The sequence below is a fragment of the Panthera uncia genome (assembly GCF_023721935.1).
Source record: "Panthera uncia isolate 11264 chromosome D3 unlocalized genomic scaffold, Puncia_PCG_1.0 HiC_scaffold_8, whole genome shotgun sequence".
Classification (NCBI taxonomy): domain Eukaryota; kingdom Metazoa; phylum Chordata; class Mammalia; order Carnivora; family Felidae; genus Panthera; species Panthera uncia.
In genome coordinates this window covers 36443942-36460866 of record NW_026057586.1, presented here as the reverse complement: position 1 = coordinate 36460866, position 16925 = coordinate 36443942, and the positions used below count along the sequence as shown (strand labels likewise).

The following is a 16925-nucleotide window of genomic DNA, read 5'->3' as shown; positions in this document are numbered from 1 at the left end:
CACACAACTTGCTTTTTTCCTTTGCTTTCTTCATACCTACATCCCCCCGCCCCCCGATCTAAAAATCTTCAGTGGCCATCCCAAGAGGCAAGAATCAAACTTCACATAGATTTTTATATTACTATGCATTCTATTTCCTAGATTTGTTTATTGGTCTTAATTTTTAACACTGTATTTCTTTTCCTTTCTTAAAAGGACTTCTAAGATTTATTATTCTGTTTTTTGTTTTTGTTTTTTCCCTTTTGGTGGCTCTCCGTCAAAACCTTTCCCAGATATATTGTGTATTGTATACACTAGCTGGGGTTGAAAACTTGTATTTTAATCTAATTGTTTGAGTAACTTGTATCACTTGTAGGAAGCTGGCATTTTCCCCAGTATCTCTGTTTTTTCCCCAAATGTTTGCCTAGACAGAAATGTAATGTCCCCTGAAAGAATTGCCTGTTAGCTAGATAGATTGATGTTGTTCTTCTCACGTTTTAAAACTTTGCAGCATGAGAGTAGGTACTTTTACTAATACAGGGGTCATGTATTTTCTCTTAAATTTTCTCTTAAATTTTAGATTTTCTCTTAAATTTTCTCTTTTTAATTTTAAAATTTACTTTTTTAATTAAAATTAAAAAATTTAATTTTAAAATTTACTTTTTTAATTAAAATTAAAAATTTTAATTTTAAAATTTAATTTTTTAATTAAAATTAAAAATTTTAATTTTAAAATTTAATTTTTTGATTAAAATTAAAAATTTTAATTTAAAAATTTTACATTTTCTCTTAAATTTTCTCTTAAATTTTAGATATGGACACGGTTATGAAATATTTTGTGTTGCTTGTAGCAATTCAAAGACTCTGCTTGCCTCAGCATGTAAGGTAGGGGATTATACTTTTTTATTCCACTTGGTCACATGAATCACATGAGTCCTCAGGCACCTGCAGGTTGTGGCGATGGAGGCAGCAGAACCCTACGTGAAAGGCCACTGGGGCCTGCTTTTTCGGAGTTTTGCTTTCTCAACCTCTTTTTCCTTCTGTCCTTTCAAAAGCTTGCAGTTGAGGAGCTCCTGGCTGGCTCCGTCCTCGATAAAGCGTGTCACTCTTGATCCTCGGGGTCATGAGTTCAAGCCCCAAGTAGGGGGTAGAGCTTACTCAAAATAAAAAGCTTGCGGTTGCATTTTAAATCTGTTTCCGCCACACACTTTTGTTCTTAAATACTTGGTTTGACCTGATCTACACCTGATTTATTTAATCAGGTATTTTTAAATGACCTAAAAATGTGATAAATAATTTGAATAATTAGAGTCCTGGAGACACAGGGGAATGAGAAGATGAAATCCAGAGTGCGCTCTGTTTGACCGTTTCTCTAGGAACAGACTTGGGACTGAGCGAAGTGCATGGGGTCGCTCAGCCTGTGCCGGGATGGGACAGGGTGGTGGCCGGCTCACTAGCATGGGGCACTGCAGAGTAGTACTTTTCAGTGTTTGCTTGTGAGACTAATCTCGTACTCCCTAGTCCGTATTTATCCCTGTTCTGTGCAGTGAACTAGTATGTATGGAGGATCGTCTGAAAGGTCTTGAGACGCCCCCCCCCCCCCCATTTTATCTACATTGTCTAAAGTATATTTACTTGTTTCAAGCGTGATGATGTGAGTTGCCTATCTGGCAGGTCCCTCTGTCCCTGCTTTTGCTGCAGCTTCTTGCCGCTAGCCTGTATTGAGAGGCATCATAAGAAATACCGCTGTGCTCCTTTGCCTGTTGTCCCGTCTGTGAGAGTGCTACTGAGAGTACTTCTTCTGTTACAGGGGCCTGGGGGGGAGAACAGAGCTTGGTGGCAGGAATAGCTATGCTTCTGCTGAGCAGCCAGTTCGTTTTTAGCTTTCAGCGCTGTCAGTGATGTGTAATTGATTATTTCCTTTTCAACTTGGCTTGCTTGTAGCAAATGTGTACTTGGTTTTTGTTATTTGTATACTTTTTCTAAGTATTTTATATTTTAATAAACAGTAGAAAAGAAGTGTGGTTGATAGTGGGGCTTGGAAAGTTTAAATCTGAAGGTTTGTCTAAACTCACCTGCCCAGTAGAAGGGTAAATAATCCATGGAAACTTCTAGTTCTTCTGGGCACCAACCTGAAGGTGGCTTGGTTTCTTGAACGGAGGATGCCGGCCACAATTTTGTTTTTGACTGGTAAAGCAAATGATTAGATCCATCTTTCTTTGAAACTTAACATTTTAAACAATTTTATTTAGATGTTGTTAGCTTATTATAAGTTGTGTGTTGAAACTGGCTAATTTGATAAATTTTGACATATGGTTTATACCTGTGAAATCATAACCACAATTAAGATAATGAACATAGCCATCAACCCCAGAAATTTCCTCTGCCCCTTGGTAGGTCCTCTTTCCTGCCCCTTCTTACCTTCTCCTGCTCCATCCGTAGGAAACCACTAATCTGCTTTTTGTCATGGTAGAGTACTTTGTGTTTTCTAAAATTTATATAAATGGAATATGCAGTTCATTCTCTTTTAGTGCTAAGTAGTTTTCCCTTCTACAGATGTATTACAATTTGTTTATCTCTTCACTTATTAATGGACATTTGAGTTGTTTCCACTTTTTGGCTTTTACCTATAAAAGCAGTTGTGAATATTTGTATAATGTCTTTATTTGGGTATATGCTTTCATTTTTGTTGAATAAGTACCTCCGAGTAGAATTGCTAGATTATATGGTAGGTGTATATTTAAAGTTTTAAGAAACTGCCAAACTATTTTCCAAAACAGTTAAACCTTTTTACTGCCCTGCCAGCAGTGCGAGTTCCAGTTGCTCCACACCCTCACTGACCCTTAGTATGGTCAGTCTTTTTAACCATTCTGTTTGGTGTGTAACATCTCATTGTGGTGGTCATTGGCATTTTCCTAATGACTAATGATATTGGTCATCTTTTCATGTGCTAATTTTCTTTCTATATCTTTTATTGATGAAGTACCTGTTCAGATATTTTGCCCATTTCTTTCTTGGATTGTTTGCTTATTGCTCAGTTTGGAAATGTTCTTTGTATACACTGGATACAAGTATCAGATATATGCAATTTAGATAATTATTCCCAGTGACTTATCTTCATTTCCCGTTTTTCAAAGAGCAGACGTTGTATGTTTTGGTGAAGCTTAATTTACCGATTTTTTTCTGTATTGGGTTGTGCTTTTTGTATAGTAAGAAATCTTTGTCTAACTCTAGGGCACATCTGGTTCTCTGAGTTTTATAGATTTTAAGTTTTATGTTTAGACCTAATTAATTTTTGCATTTGGCCTAGAATATAGGTTAAAGTTGGTTTTCTTGCATGTGGATATCCAATTGTTCCATATTTGTTGAAAAGACTATCCCTTTACTTACTGCCTTTTGCACCTTTGTCAAAAATCACTTGTCCATATATGTGTAGGTCTGTTTCTGGACTTGTGTTTTTTTCCATTCATCTTTTATTCTTGATGCCAATACTACATTCTCTAAATAGGTATAGCTTTTTGTAATATGTCTTAAAACCAGGAAGTAATTATCTTCCAATTCTCTTCAAAGTTATTTTGGCTATTCTAGGTTCTTCACTTTTTTATATAAATTTTAGAACCAGCTTGACAATTTCTACAAAAACACTTACTGGAATTGTTTGGGGATTACATTGAATCTACAGCTCAATTTGAGGAGCATTTTAACAATATTGGGGGTTTTTGGACACACAAATACAGTATGTCTTTCATTTATTTAGGTGTTTAATTTTTTAGGAATGATTTTTTTTTTTTTTAATATTTATTTTTGAGACAGAGCAAGCAGAGGAGGGGTGAGAGAGAGGGAGACACAATCTGAAGCAGGTTCAGGCTCTGAGCTGTCAGCACAGATCTCGATGTGGTACTTGAACTCCCAAACCATGAGATCGTGACCTGAGCCAAAGTTGGACGCTTAACTAAGCCACCCAGGTGCCCCAGGAATGAACTTTTCTTTTTAATAAAGATTTTATCTTATTTTAATTCATTTTATTTTATTTTTTAAGTTTTTTATTTTATTTTAGTAAACCTTTTATTTTAGAGTAATTCTAGATTTAACAAAATGTTGCAAAGATAATAGAAAACCTCTCACCCAGTTTTCCCCAGTTAACATCTTAATATTATTAGGACTGTTTTATAATTTTCAGTGTCTGATCTTACACATATTTTATCAGATTTACCCTTAATTTGTATATTTTATGTCTATTCATTATTTACACATGGAAATACAGTTGCTTTTTGTTTATCAATCTTATATTCTGTGAGTTTCCTAAACTTAATTATTAGTTCTTGTAGCTTTATTGTAGATACTGTAGCATTTTCCATATGAATGCTTATGTTGCCTATGAATAAAAAGTTTTATTTCTTCCTTTCCTATAAGGATGTCTTAATGTTGGATACCAATGGTGATAGCAGAAATCCTTGGCCTTATTCCTTACCTAAGGAACAAAACATTGCTTCTTTGCCCATGATGGATTATCCCTATGTCCATTATGGATTTTGTGATTCTTCTTTATCAGGTTGCCTACAATTTCTAGTTGAGAGAGTGCTTTTATCAGGAATGGATGATAGATTTTGTTGAATATTTTTTCTTCATCTGTTGACATGATCATATAGTTTTCCCTCTTTAGTTAATTAACATGGTGAATTACATTGATTGGTTTTTCTTTTTTCTTTTTTTTTTTTTTTTTTAATTTTTTTTTTCAACGTTTTTTATTTATTTTTGGGACAGAGAGAGACAGAGCATGAATGGGGGAGGGTCAGAAAGAGAGGGAGACACAGAATCGGAAACAGGCTCCAGGCTCCGAGCCATCAGCCCAGAGCCTGACGCGGGGCTCGAACTCACGGACAGCGAGATCGTGACCTGGCTGAAGTCGGACGCTTAACCGACTGCGCCACCCAGGCGCCCCTGGTTTTTCAAATAATAAACCAAAATTGCATTCCTGGAACCAAACCCCATCTGTTTGTGATACATTATCTTCTTATATAGTGTTGGGCTTATTTTACTAAAATTTTGTTTAAAAACTTTTATGTATAGTACATGAAGGATATTGTATATAGTTTTCTTTCTTTACAATGGCTTCATCTGGTTTTGGTTTCAAGGTAATGCTAGCCTCTTAGAAATATTTCCTCTGCAGTTTTCTGGAACAGTTTGTGTAGAATTTGTAACGTTTATTTTTTGAGAGACAGAGCGTGAACAGGGGAAGGGCAGAGAGACAGGGAGACAGAATCTGAAGCAGGCTCCAGGCTCTGAGCTGTCAGCACAGAGTGCAACGTGGGGCTTGAACCCACAAACCATGAGAACCAAAGCCAAATTTGGATGCTTAATGACTGAGCCACCCAGGCACCCTGATTATTTCTTTTTCAGATGTTTGAGAGAATTCCTCAGTAAGCCAACTGATGCTGGAGTTTTCTTTGTGGGAAGGTTTTAACTACAAATATAATATCTTCAGTAGATATAGGACTATTTAGGTTATCTAGTTTTTCTTGAGTGTATTTTGGTAGTTTGTATCTTTCAGAAAATGTGTCCTTTTTACCTGAGTTGTCAAATTTGTTGTCATAAAGTTACTCATAATATTCTCTTATGATACTTTTAATATCTAAAGAATCTCTGGTGATACTACCTGTCTTATTCTGCTATTAGCAATTTGTATTTTCTCTCTCACACCCTCTTTTTTCTTTTTGTGGGGGGAGCATTCTGAGAATTGATAAGGAAACTAATGATATTTTGATATTTTCAAATAATTCTACTTTTGGTTTTGTTGATTTTCCTCTGCTGTTTTTCTTGTTTCTATTTCATTGATTTTTGCCGTTTTTTTTTCTTTTACTTAGATTTCATTTCCTCTTCTGTTGCTAGTTTAATAAGGTTAAAGCTGAGGCTATTGATTATAAATCTGTCTTTTTGATATGGATGTTGAGTGCTATAAATTTCTAAGTATTATTTTTGAGATATTCCATAAATTTTGATATGTTGTTTTCATTTACACTTAACTAAAAATATTTTTAAAATTCCCTTTGATTTTTGTCTTTTACCTATAGGTTATTTTGAAATTTATTATTTAGTGTCCATATACTATTTTCCAGATATCTTTTTACTATTGATTTCTAATTTAATTTCATTGTGGTCAGAGAACATAGTATGATTTGAATCCTTTGAAATTTAATCTTGGTAAATTTCCATGTTCACATGAAAAGAATGTGGATTCTGTTTCTGTTGGGTGGGGTGTTCTGAAAATATGAATTATGTCAGATTGGTTGATAGTATTGTGCAAGTCTTTATCCTTTCAGTTTTATTGAGAGTAGCATTTTGAAATCTCTGACTATAATTGTGGGTTTATCTTTTAATCTTTGTATTTCAGTTTTTATATATTTTGAGGCTGTCCTGTTAAAACATTAATGATTGTTATATTCTCTTGATTAGTTGACTAGTTTATCATTATGGAATTATTCTCTTTCTTTTTGGTAATATTTTGTGCTCTCACATCTATGTTGTCCAATGTTAAAATAGCCACTCCAACTTTCTTTTGAGAAGTGCTTGAGATAAATATCTTTTTCCATCATTGTGCTTTTAAGCTACTTGTTTCCTTTTATTTTCAAGTGGGCTTCTTAAGGGCAGCCTACAGTTAGGTCTTGCTTTTTCACTCATCTTGATAATTTTCCTTTTTTTTTTTTTTTTTTTTTAATGTTTATTATTTTTGAGAGAGAGCACAATAGGGTCAGGGGCAGAGAGAGAGAGGGAGAGAGAATCCCAAGCAGGCTTCATGCCCTCAGCACAGAGCCCAATGCGGGGCTTGAACTCACCAACCACAAGATCATGACCTGAGCTAAAACGAAGAGTCTGCCGCTTAACCAACTGAGCCATCCAGGCCCCGATAATCTTCCATTTTAATAGGGGCATTTGTTAGACCATTTACATGTAACATAATAACATGCTTGGATTTAAATCTGTCATCTTGCTATTTATTTTCTATTTGATCCATCCTTTCTCTGTTCTGTTTTACTTATTTTGGATTAATTGATTACTTTTTATGAGTCCGTTTTATTTCATTAGTTTGATTAGTACATATAACTGTTACGTTATTTTATTGATTGTCTTTCATTTTATACTGTAATTTTTTTTTCAACGTTTATTTATTTTTGAGACAGAGAGAGACAGAGCATGAACAGGGGAGGGGCAGAGAGAGAGGGAGACACAGAATCTGAAACAGGCTGCAGGCTCTGAGCGGTCAGCACAGAGCCCGACGCAGGGCTCGAACTCATGGGCCGTGAGATCATGACCTGAGCCAAAGTCGGACGCTTAACCGACCAAGCCACCCAGGTGCCCCGATATACTATACATTTTTAATTTGCCAACATGGGCCTTAAGTGATGTTGCACTATTTTAGGTATGATTTAAGAACTTTACAGGGGCGCCTGGGTGGCGCAGTCGGTTGAGTGTCCGACTTCAGCCAGGTCACGATCTCGCGCTCCGTGAGTTCGAGCCCCGCGTCAGGCTCTGGGCTGATGGCTCGGAGCCTGGAGCCTGTTTCCGATTCTGTGTCTCCCTCTCTCTCTGCCCCTCCCCCGTTCATGCTCTGTCTCTCTCTGTCCCAAAAATAAATAAAAAACATTGGAAAAAAAAAAAAAAAAAAAGAACTTTACAGAGGTATACTTTTGTTTCCTTTATGGTATTGTTTCACTTCTTCATAGAATTAACACCATATATTGTCATTTTTTCTTTGAGTAGTCTGTTCTCTTTTGAAGAGATTTAAATAATACAAAAATTTCCAGCAGATACCATTGTCCTTCTGCCTAGAGGATATCCTTTAACATTCCTTATAATGCTCTTCTGCTGGTCGTGAATTTTTTTGAGCTTCTGCCTGTCTGCAAAAACCTATTTCTCCTTCATTTTGGAATGATTTTTATAGTGGGTAAAAAAAATGTTGGTTTTCCTTTCAGTACATTAAAGATGTAGCTCCGTTTTTCTTTTCTTTTTTTTTTTTTTTTTGACTTGTATTGCTCTGATTGGAGTCTGCTATAATTTTTTTGTGTCTTAGTGATGGGTTTTTTCCCCTCCAACTGCATTTTTTTTTTTATGGCTGATATTAAACAATTTGCTTATTGTTGGTATAATTTTCCTCATGTTTTCTATGCTTGGGTTTTTCTGGAACCTGTTGGATCTGTAGGTTCATTGTTTCTATCAAATTTCAAAATTTGTCAGCCATTATCTTTTTCAGTATTTTTTCTTTTCATCCTTTTTGAAGGCTCTAGTTATACCTTTATGTTGCTGCTTAAAATTGTCCTAGAGTTTAGTGATGGTCTTTTCTTTTTCTTTTAGCTTTTCTACTCTGAGTTTCATTTTGTCTCTCAGAGATCAGTGTTCTTTGTTGCCAGATATCTCATATTTTGGAGTGTTGTTATTTTCGGGTGTTAAGTCTAGTTTTTTAGTTCTGTCACACCAGTGCAGTCTCGTTCGTCCCTGTTACTCCATCATGTTGAGCAGAAGTGAAAGTCTCTAAACTATTAACTGTACAATTAATATGCAAATATATGCTTCTTGTAAAATGTTGAAACTCTGTGATGACAATGCCAGTCTCTGATGAGTCACCTATCTTAGTCCCATTCTTCCTTTTCCCAAGGTTACACTGGCTTGTAGTATGTATCTCCACAGAATTTTTTTTCCATTTATACATGTATATAGAATATACCCATAGAAACAGTATACTGTTTTTTAAATGTGTTTTTTTTTCAGTTCATTTTAACTTAAATTGCTTGATTGTTTCATCTCTATCTACAGGCAGCTAAGAAAGAGCATGCAGCTATCATTCTTTGGAACACTACCTCTTGGAAACAGGTGCAGAATTTAGTTTTCCACAGTTTGACTGTCACACAGATGGCCTTCTCACCTAACGACAGGTTCTTACTAGCTGTTTCCAGAGATCGAACTTGGTCACTGTGGAAAAGGCAGGACACAGTCTCACCTGAGTTAGGTAAAGTAGCTTCTGATTGGAAGATTATTAGTGAAACACTTGTGAGCATTTTATCTCCCTTGAGTAGCTACTAGGTGAAGAAGAATAGAAATAATAACAGGGTGAAGGACAGAGTCTCTGTTATGAAACCTTTCAAAGTTGTGTTATAAGTGAGGAAGACTTGACCTTCCTTGTAAGATTTAAATGCAGACGATCTTTGAGTTGACTTCCTTGTGATTATCTAGTTGGGATGGCATGTGTTCAGACATCTCAGTTAAACATAAAAATACAAAATATGAAAATATAAAATACAAAAAATATATACATATAAGAATATAAGCTATAAAAACAGATTTTGTGGATGGTTACAGAATGCCAGTGTAAAACCAAATGGATAGTATATTTTGAGCTAGGATTTTATGGTACAGGATTAATGAAGACACAATTAAATTATGAAACCTAAAAGGACATTATTTTTACCCTTTTCCTACTTCCCCCTGTCACTTTGATAATTAGGAAGGGCATTTTCGGTATCCGTCTGTGAATACTGTGGCCCGTGGGCAAGATATTAACACCTACCTGTGTTCTGTCCTGAGCCTGGCATAAATTAAAAACAAAAGGGAAAAAAAAATTGTGTTGTTGGAGCAAGGCGTATTTGTAATACCCTGGTTTCTTTGGGTAAACTTTAGAGAGTATTTAAAATATCTTTGTGTTATTTAATTCTGTTTTAATTTTTCTATTGATAGAACTTGCATGCAGATCTATCTTGTGATATTCATAGTCTTTTAGTTTCTTGTATTTTAGAGACTGACATATTGAACATTATATGTTAGAACAGACTGACTCCTTTTGCAACTAGTGATTTTAAAAAGTTAATGTGATACTAAAAATATACCCATATTGTGTCTTTATGGATTATGAATTAATAGATGCATTCCTCTTCCCTCTTTGTAAGTAATTAATGTGTTTTAGGTTTAGTCCATATAAGGACTAGAAGTTACCTTACATTTAAATCTTACAAGGGTAAAGATTTTTTAAGGTTTTCATTTGTTTTTTGTTTTGTTTGTTTTGTTTTTAAGAGTACATTAATCTTTTTTTCATATATGTAAATCGGGCTACTTCCTGAGTAAAGTTAAATTGTTCAGGCTTCTTTCATGGGCGTAAGTTGAACCTTCAGTTAAGTGCCTGGAAGATGGTTGCCATCTGTCACTAGAGAGTGACTAGCAATATAAAAGCGTTCCCTACCAGGAAACTAACTATATGCCTATTGCCTTCTGATGAGGGTCAGCTGCTGAGCCGTGGTCTGTTGCAAAAGTCAGCATGTGTAATTGGTTACTACAGGATGTGATGTATATGGCACATAAACATAGGTTTCTGACAGAGAAAAACCTAGATTTCTGTCTGCCTTGTGAGTGGTGTGTGTGGTGATTCTTTCAGACCCAATTTTCAGCCTCTTCGCCTTCACCAACAAGATAACTGCTGTGCACAGTAGAATTATTTGGTCTTGTGATTGGAGTCCTGATAGCATGTATTTCTTCACTGGGAGTCGGGACAAAAAGGTAATTCTTTTTAACGTCATATTTTTCTAAATGTGAAATAATATTACAGGTATGTTCGGATAGAAAACACATAATCCTGACTCTGATACAATTTTTAAAAATCTGTGTGTACTGTGTTTTTTTGTATGCATTCATAAAAAGGCTTTCTTGTTAAATTTTGCAAATACCCATCTCCAAAATATCCAATATGAAAAGAAAGCCTTTCAGACACATGGTGGTCATCAAATGGCCCCAATGGGAGAGAAGTAGTAAATAAAATGGTCCAAAACTAACAAGGAGAGCAGGAGGCGGTGAATGGGCATAAGGAGGAAAATAGTTGCTTCTTTTCTTTTTCATACTGTTATGAATTAAAGATTTTTTTCTATAGTAGATGATTATTGCCTTTTCATTCATGGGAGGAAGCTGTGTGTGTGTGTGTATGTGTTTCTCAAGCTTCAAAAAAATAAAACAAGTTAGCTAGTAGTAGACTCTTGACATGGCCCTCACCCTGGCCTCTAGTCTTTGCTGTTCTCACATTCTTTTCTTTTTCTTTTTCTTTTTTTTTTTTTTAAGTTTATTTATTCTGAGAGAGAGTGTATGTGGGAGGAGCAGAGAGAAAGAGAGAATCCCAAGCAGGCTCCACACTGTCAGTACAGAGCCCGATGTGAGGCTCGAACTCAGAAACTATGAGACCATGACCTGAGCTGAAACTAAGAGTTGAACACCCAACTGACTGAGCCACCCAGGTGCCCCATCGCACTCTTTATTTAAAAGGTCCTTTCCGGGGCGCCTGGGTGGCTCAGTCGGTTGAGCGTCCGTCTTCGGCTCAGGTCATGATCTCGCGGTCCATGAGTTTGAGCCCCGCGTCAGGCTCTGTGCTGACAGCTCAGAGCCTGGAGCCTGTTTCAGATTCTGTGTCTCCCTCTCTCTCTGACCCTACCCCATTCATGCTCTGTCTCTCTGTCTCAAAAATAAATAAACGTTTAAAAAATATATAAAAATAAAAATAAAAGGTCCTTTCCTTGGGGTGCCTGGGGGGCTCAGTTGGTTAAGCATCCAACTTTGGCGGTTGGGTTCATGAGTTTGAGCCCCGTGTCGGGCTCTGTGCTTGACAGCTCAGAGCCTGGAGCCTGCTTTGAATTCTGTGTCTCCTTCTCTTTCTGCTCTTCCCTCACTCATGCATTCTTTTTCTCTCAAAAATAAATAAACATTAAAAAAAATAATAAAATGTCCTCTCTGTTTTCTGTAGTGCTTGCAGACCAGAGACGGCGAGGCAATGAGCATTTCCTTTCCTCCCCTTGCCCCCTCCAGTTGTCGTGATGGTACAAATCACTGAAGCAGGGGGCTAGCATGGACCTGCAAACACGGAAATGTCAGCCTCTAAACCTGTTTCTGTTAGACTTTCACTTGCGTTCAATTGCCTGTTTATTTCTTCCCTAGCATTTATGTGCCTGTGCTGTGCTCACCGCTGAGGAAGCAGGACTGCTTCTGCCCCCCACACCCCCCCCCCCCCCCAGTAGCAGATGGTCCACCTGTGCCTCTAAGCTGAAGTGGACAGAGAGTATCACCACCACACATTCTCAGAAGTGTACTTCTGTGTACTTGGACAGAGCCTTCTGCTTGGAATCTTGCTTTGGTCTTGCATTTTATAGCTCTTGTCCACTTCACTTCCCTCTCTATTCTTCATGACCAGTCCCACCCCCCGGAAGTGTGAGCTTCCAGGGAAGCTTCCTTTCTTATGCAGGGTATCGTGAAGGTTAGGTCCTCGTGACTGCTGAGTTGTTCCCTTAGTGCCAGTGGTGGTGTAGAGGAAAATCCAGGACTTGATCGGTCCCCATACGCTGTGTGGTAGCTTCTTGGAGAGGTGCACGAGCCTCTTGGTGAGGATCTGACCAGTGGACTCTCCCTGGATCAGAACTGGTTTCCTGAGCATAAAAGAGCGTGCTAGACAATCTCTGGTCTCTGGGCAGGGAGAATCCATCTTTGGACCGGCACAGTTAGGTAGTTGAGGACTCAGAGACTTGTGTCTATTACACAAGTCGTCTGGCTTCTCTCTGATGCTTGAAATATTTTGAAATCTAGAACGTAATCCACAAATGTAAAGGAGGCATTTTTTTAAATGCTAGAGTGAATATTTTGCATTTATCTGTGCCATTGATACTCTAAGGCATTGCTGGAAGTCTTGCAAAGAGAAGTCTTCACAGAATTTGATCTCTCTGTGTTAGGTGGTTGTCTGGGGTGAGTGTGACTCCAGTGATGACTCCGTCGAGCACAACATTGGCCCCTGCTCCTCTGTCCTGGATGTGGGGGGAGCAGTGACAGCCGTCAGTGTCTGCCCTGTGCTTAACTGTGCCCAACGGTCAGTCTCTGAGTGGGGCTTTGTTTTAAGTTTTTGCTACAACCACTTGGTTTCTTAAGCTGTAGCCCTCTATACTTTAATTTGTTATTTGTTATTTCTCTTAGCTTCCAAGTTGCTATTTTTTTTTCATAATGCTTATGTTTCTCGTAAGAATTGTTAAATTGATAGAACTTGATCATACTTGGAGTGGGGAAAACGGGGATTGGGAGTGTGGAAAACGGGGATTGGGAGTGTGGCTCAGAGGATCGTATTTCACCAAATTTAGAGCCTGGTGCTTTCTCAGTAACTGCATCCGCAGTAGAACAAGGGTCCCTGCAGCCAGCCAGGGCAACACTGGCTTGTGGGCTTTGCTAGCAGAGGATGGGGGAGGACTTGATGCACCCTCGGTAGAGAGGAGGCTCCATGAGGACGTAACAGAGCAGTGCCTTGTCTCGTGGGCTGGTGCTTTTCAGTAGAGCCTTTTGAGGGTGCCTGGGTGGCTTAGTCAGTCCAGCTTCTGACGCCTGATTTCAGCTCAGGTCATGATCTCACAGTTCTTGGGATCGAGCCTTGCATGGAGCCCCATGTCGGACTTGGTGCTGACAGCGTGGAGACTACTTGGGGTTTTCTCTCCCTCTCTCTCTCCCCCTCCCCCATGCATGCATGTGCACACACATGCGTTCTGTCTCTCTCAAAATAAGTAAACATTAAAAAAAACAACAGCCATTTGATTTTTAAAGTTTATTTGAGAGAGAGAGAGAGAAAGCAGACAGGTAAGTGCAGAGAGAGAGAATTCTAAGCAGGTTCTGCACTGTCAGCATAGAGTCCGATGCGGGGCTCGAACTCCCGAACCACGAGATCATGACCTGAGCTGAAACCAAGAGTCAGATACTCAAGCGACTGAGCCACCCAGGTGCCCCCATGGACAGTTGGGAGCATTGTAAAGAAATACTTTAGAGTTATAATGGAGATAACAGAAATTCATGCTAATTAATCACTGTCTTCTCCTCCCTTAAAAATAGATACGTTGTTGCAGTAGGATTAGAGTGCGGAAAGATTTGTTTATACACTTGGAAAAAAACTGATCAAGTTCCAGAAATAAATGACTGGACTCACTGTGTAGAAACAAGTCAAAGGTATTTTACTATTTTTGCTTCCATAAGATTAGATTTTGTTATAATTATACAAATTGTAATTATATTTGTTATAAAGCATTTAGTGGCAGTTTTTTTCCAGTTTTATTGAGAAGTAATCGACATACGTCACTGTGCATGTTTAAGGGGTACAGCAAGATTTACATACACCGTGAAATGATTATAGCTTCAACTTACATCCATCTGCTTGTGTAGCTATAGTCAAAAGAAGAGAAAGAAGAATAAAGAGAAAAAAATCTCTCCTTGTGATGAGAACCCTTAGGATTCACTCTCCAAACAACTTCCCTCTGCATCATCCAGCAGCATTCTTTGTAGTCATCATGTGTACATTCCGTCCCTAGTACTTATTTGTCTTACTATCGGCAGTTTGTACCTTTCGACCACCTTCCTCTGATTCCCCCTCCCCCACCGTCTGCATCTGGTAACCGTAAATCTGATCTCTTCTTCCATGAGTTTGTTTTTGTTTGTTTTTTTAAAGATTCCATGTATAAGTGAGATCATGTAGTATTTGTCTTCTGTGGCGAGTTGATGCCACATTCACATGGAGAGGAACACAGATCTCGATTAAGGTGCTTACCACTAAGTGGTACTTCTGTGTTCTGCGGAGGCTCTTGAGATTGATGCTTGCTGCTGTGTTGCACTTGGTTTTTAAAAGTTTGCTTCAGCCGGTTGCTTGCTGCATACTATTGTCTTTATACACAACACGTTTGAGATGAAAGTGATTTTCATAATGAAGTGGTCTAGAATGTGACTACGGTAGATTTTTAATAAAACTGGATTAAAAATGTTGGTGATGTTTTGAAATGTGGTAGATTGTGTTTTGGTAGCCTCATCTTGTTTGAACATGTCAGCTCAGATCCCATGATGGGGAGCAAACTCAAGTGCCCCTCAAAGCCACATGACTGATTTTAAGCCCGGTAAGTGCTCCCTGGGCACAGGCCGTTGCCTCCTGCTGGCTTAGAGCACCTGTCATTTACACCCTTCTCCCCACCCTCACCCACCTAGACAGCAGGATCATTTGTTAACCTAATTTTAATCCATTTTATGCTTTAACAATGTCTAAATTATCAAAAAGTCAGTAACCCCATTCTGTCAGATTTTTTTAAGGATCCTTCAACCTTCATATGTGTGAACTGTTCAAAATAGAATTTCAAATACAATTCCAAATGACAGTGTCATGATGAAAGTGATGGGCTTGATGGAGAAAGACCTGTGAGCCACACATCTTTTATGTGATATTTCATCCAGGGGAGTTTGTCTCCTTGTTAGCAAAGTATGTTAGTGCTCATAATAATTGCATTTGTTAAAATGTGGTTTCTCTTTATTCCTGCTGCCCTTTTGGCTTCTTTCCCACCTCTCTGATGCTGGGTTTAGCAGTTGAAATGGTTCATGCTGTTGCTTACCGAAGAAGGGAATACGTCAGTGAAGTATTCATTTGAAATTTCATTTTCCAGTCATTTGAAATTTTCTCTCTTCCTGGACTCCCCTCCCTTCTGTTTTCCTTCCTTTCACCCTGCCCTGCCTATGGTGCTTGCTCCTGTTAATGTGCTAGATTTAAAGAATATTACCCAAAAAAAAGAAATGCACCATCTTAAAGCTTGTATAGCTAAATAAGTACTGTTCCTCAAAGTAGCTCCCCTGGGAAGCAGTATACAGTCGGTCCTTGAACAACATGGGAGTTAGAAGTGTGTACCTTTCAACTCCACAGAAGCTAATTACTAATGGCCTACTGTTGATTGGAAGCCTTAGTGATGAACAACGGATTGACCCATATTTTGTATGATAAATGTATTGGGTACTGTATTCTTACAATAAAGTAACCTAGGGAAAAGAAAATATTAAGAAATCATAGGAGAAAATACATTTATGAGACTGTGCTATGTGAATTGAAACAAATCCATGTATAAGTGGACCCGTGCAGTTCAAACCTGTGTTGTGTAGGGGTCAACTGTATTATATATACTTGTTTCAGTAATGTGTCAGTACTTCCACCATTCCTCTGATGAAATGAGAAATCTTTAATAGTATCAATAACGAGCTTCCGGTGATGTTTGTGTCACTTAAAATATTTCTGGAACTTCTCTTTAGGAATTGTGTTCGGAAGCAGCTCACTATGATGGAAGAAAACCAATTCTAATACCTTTTTATAGTTGTACTCGTTTGGTCCCTTTTTTTTTTAAGTTTGGCATTGATTTTATTCGTGAAGCTCATCTCCAGAGGACTCTTGACTGCCTCCGGTAATGAGATTCAAACTCGCGGAAGGGTCAGTAGCGTTGAGGGTAGTGCTCAAGTCCTAGCCTGCAGAGAATGGGAGCATTACCTTGAGAAGACGTTCAGGAAGGGCTACTGACGACAGCCCTGTCAAGCCGTGTGTAACCTCCAGGGTGGCCACTTGCAGGTCTTCACAGTCGTGTGGTTGTGTAGGCTGTGGTATGCTGATTTTTAAAACGCGTTTCTTTACCTCAAGGTTGTGTTTCATTCCTACCGAGAGCGCATCTGGTGACACGTGGGCTCTCAACAGCTGAAAGTATAATTGTGTGCTCTGGTATTGTTTTCAGGGTTGACTGCCTTAAAACCTACTTAAGTTTTTTACTTTATTCTTCCTTGGTTCAGAGGTCTGATTTGCACGTTGAATTTGTAGAGGGTGTTCTATTCTCCTAGGGATTTATTAATAACCTATGGTAGCATTCTAGGCCATGGGGTTGAGGGGGCATTAACAGGAGTGTGTTGCCCAAGGTCATGCAGTTAGAGGTCACGTTGGAGTCCAAGGTTGTTTCATTGGGCAGTTTATTAAATCTTTCATTATCTTTCCTTACCCAGCAGTAAACATGTGAGTAAGAGTCCCTTCTATGTCAGAGGGATGTCAAGGGAATAAAATAATCTGGAATATGTTGCAAAGTTAGAATTCCTTATTTTCTTTTTTTTTTTTTTTTTTT

General features: G+C 38.2%; 1 protein-coding gene across 2 annotated transcripts in view; it reads left to right on the top strand.

Moving 5' to 3' along the window:
• ELP2 (elongator acetyltransferase complex subunit 2) overlaps positions 1-16925 on the top strand; it is a 44314-nt gene that overhangs the window by 25547 nt on the left and 1842 nt on the right. For both annotated transcript variants that reach the window (XM_049619514.1, XM_049619515.1), the window contains 5 exons: positions 792-864; positions 8788-8980; positions 10397-10518; positions 12723-12856; positions 13858-13971. In XM_049619514.1, the coding sequence (XP_049475471.1) occupies positions 792-864; positions 8788-8980; positions 10397-10518; positions 12723-12856; positions 13858-13971 (636 nt within the window). The remainder of the gene's footprint in view (positions 1-791; positions 865-8787; positions 8981-10396; positions 10519-12722; positions 12857-13857; positions 13972-16925) is intronic.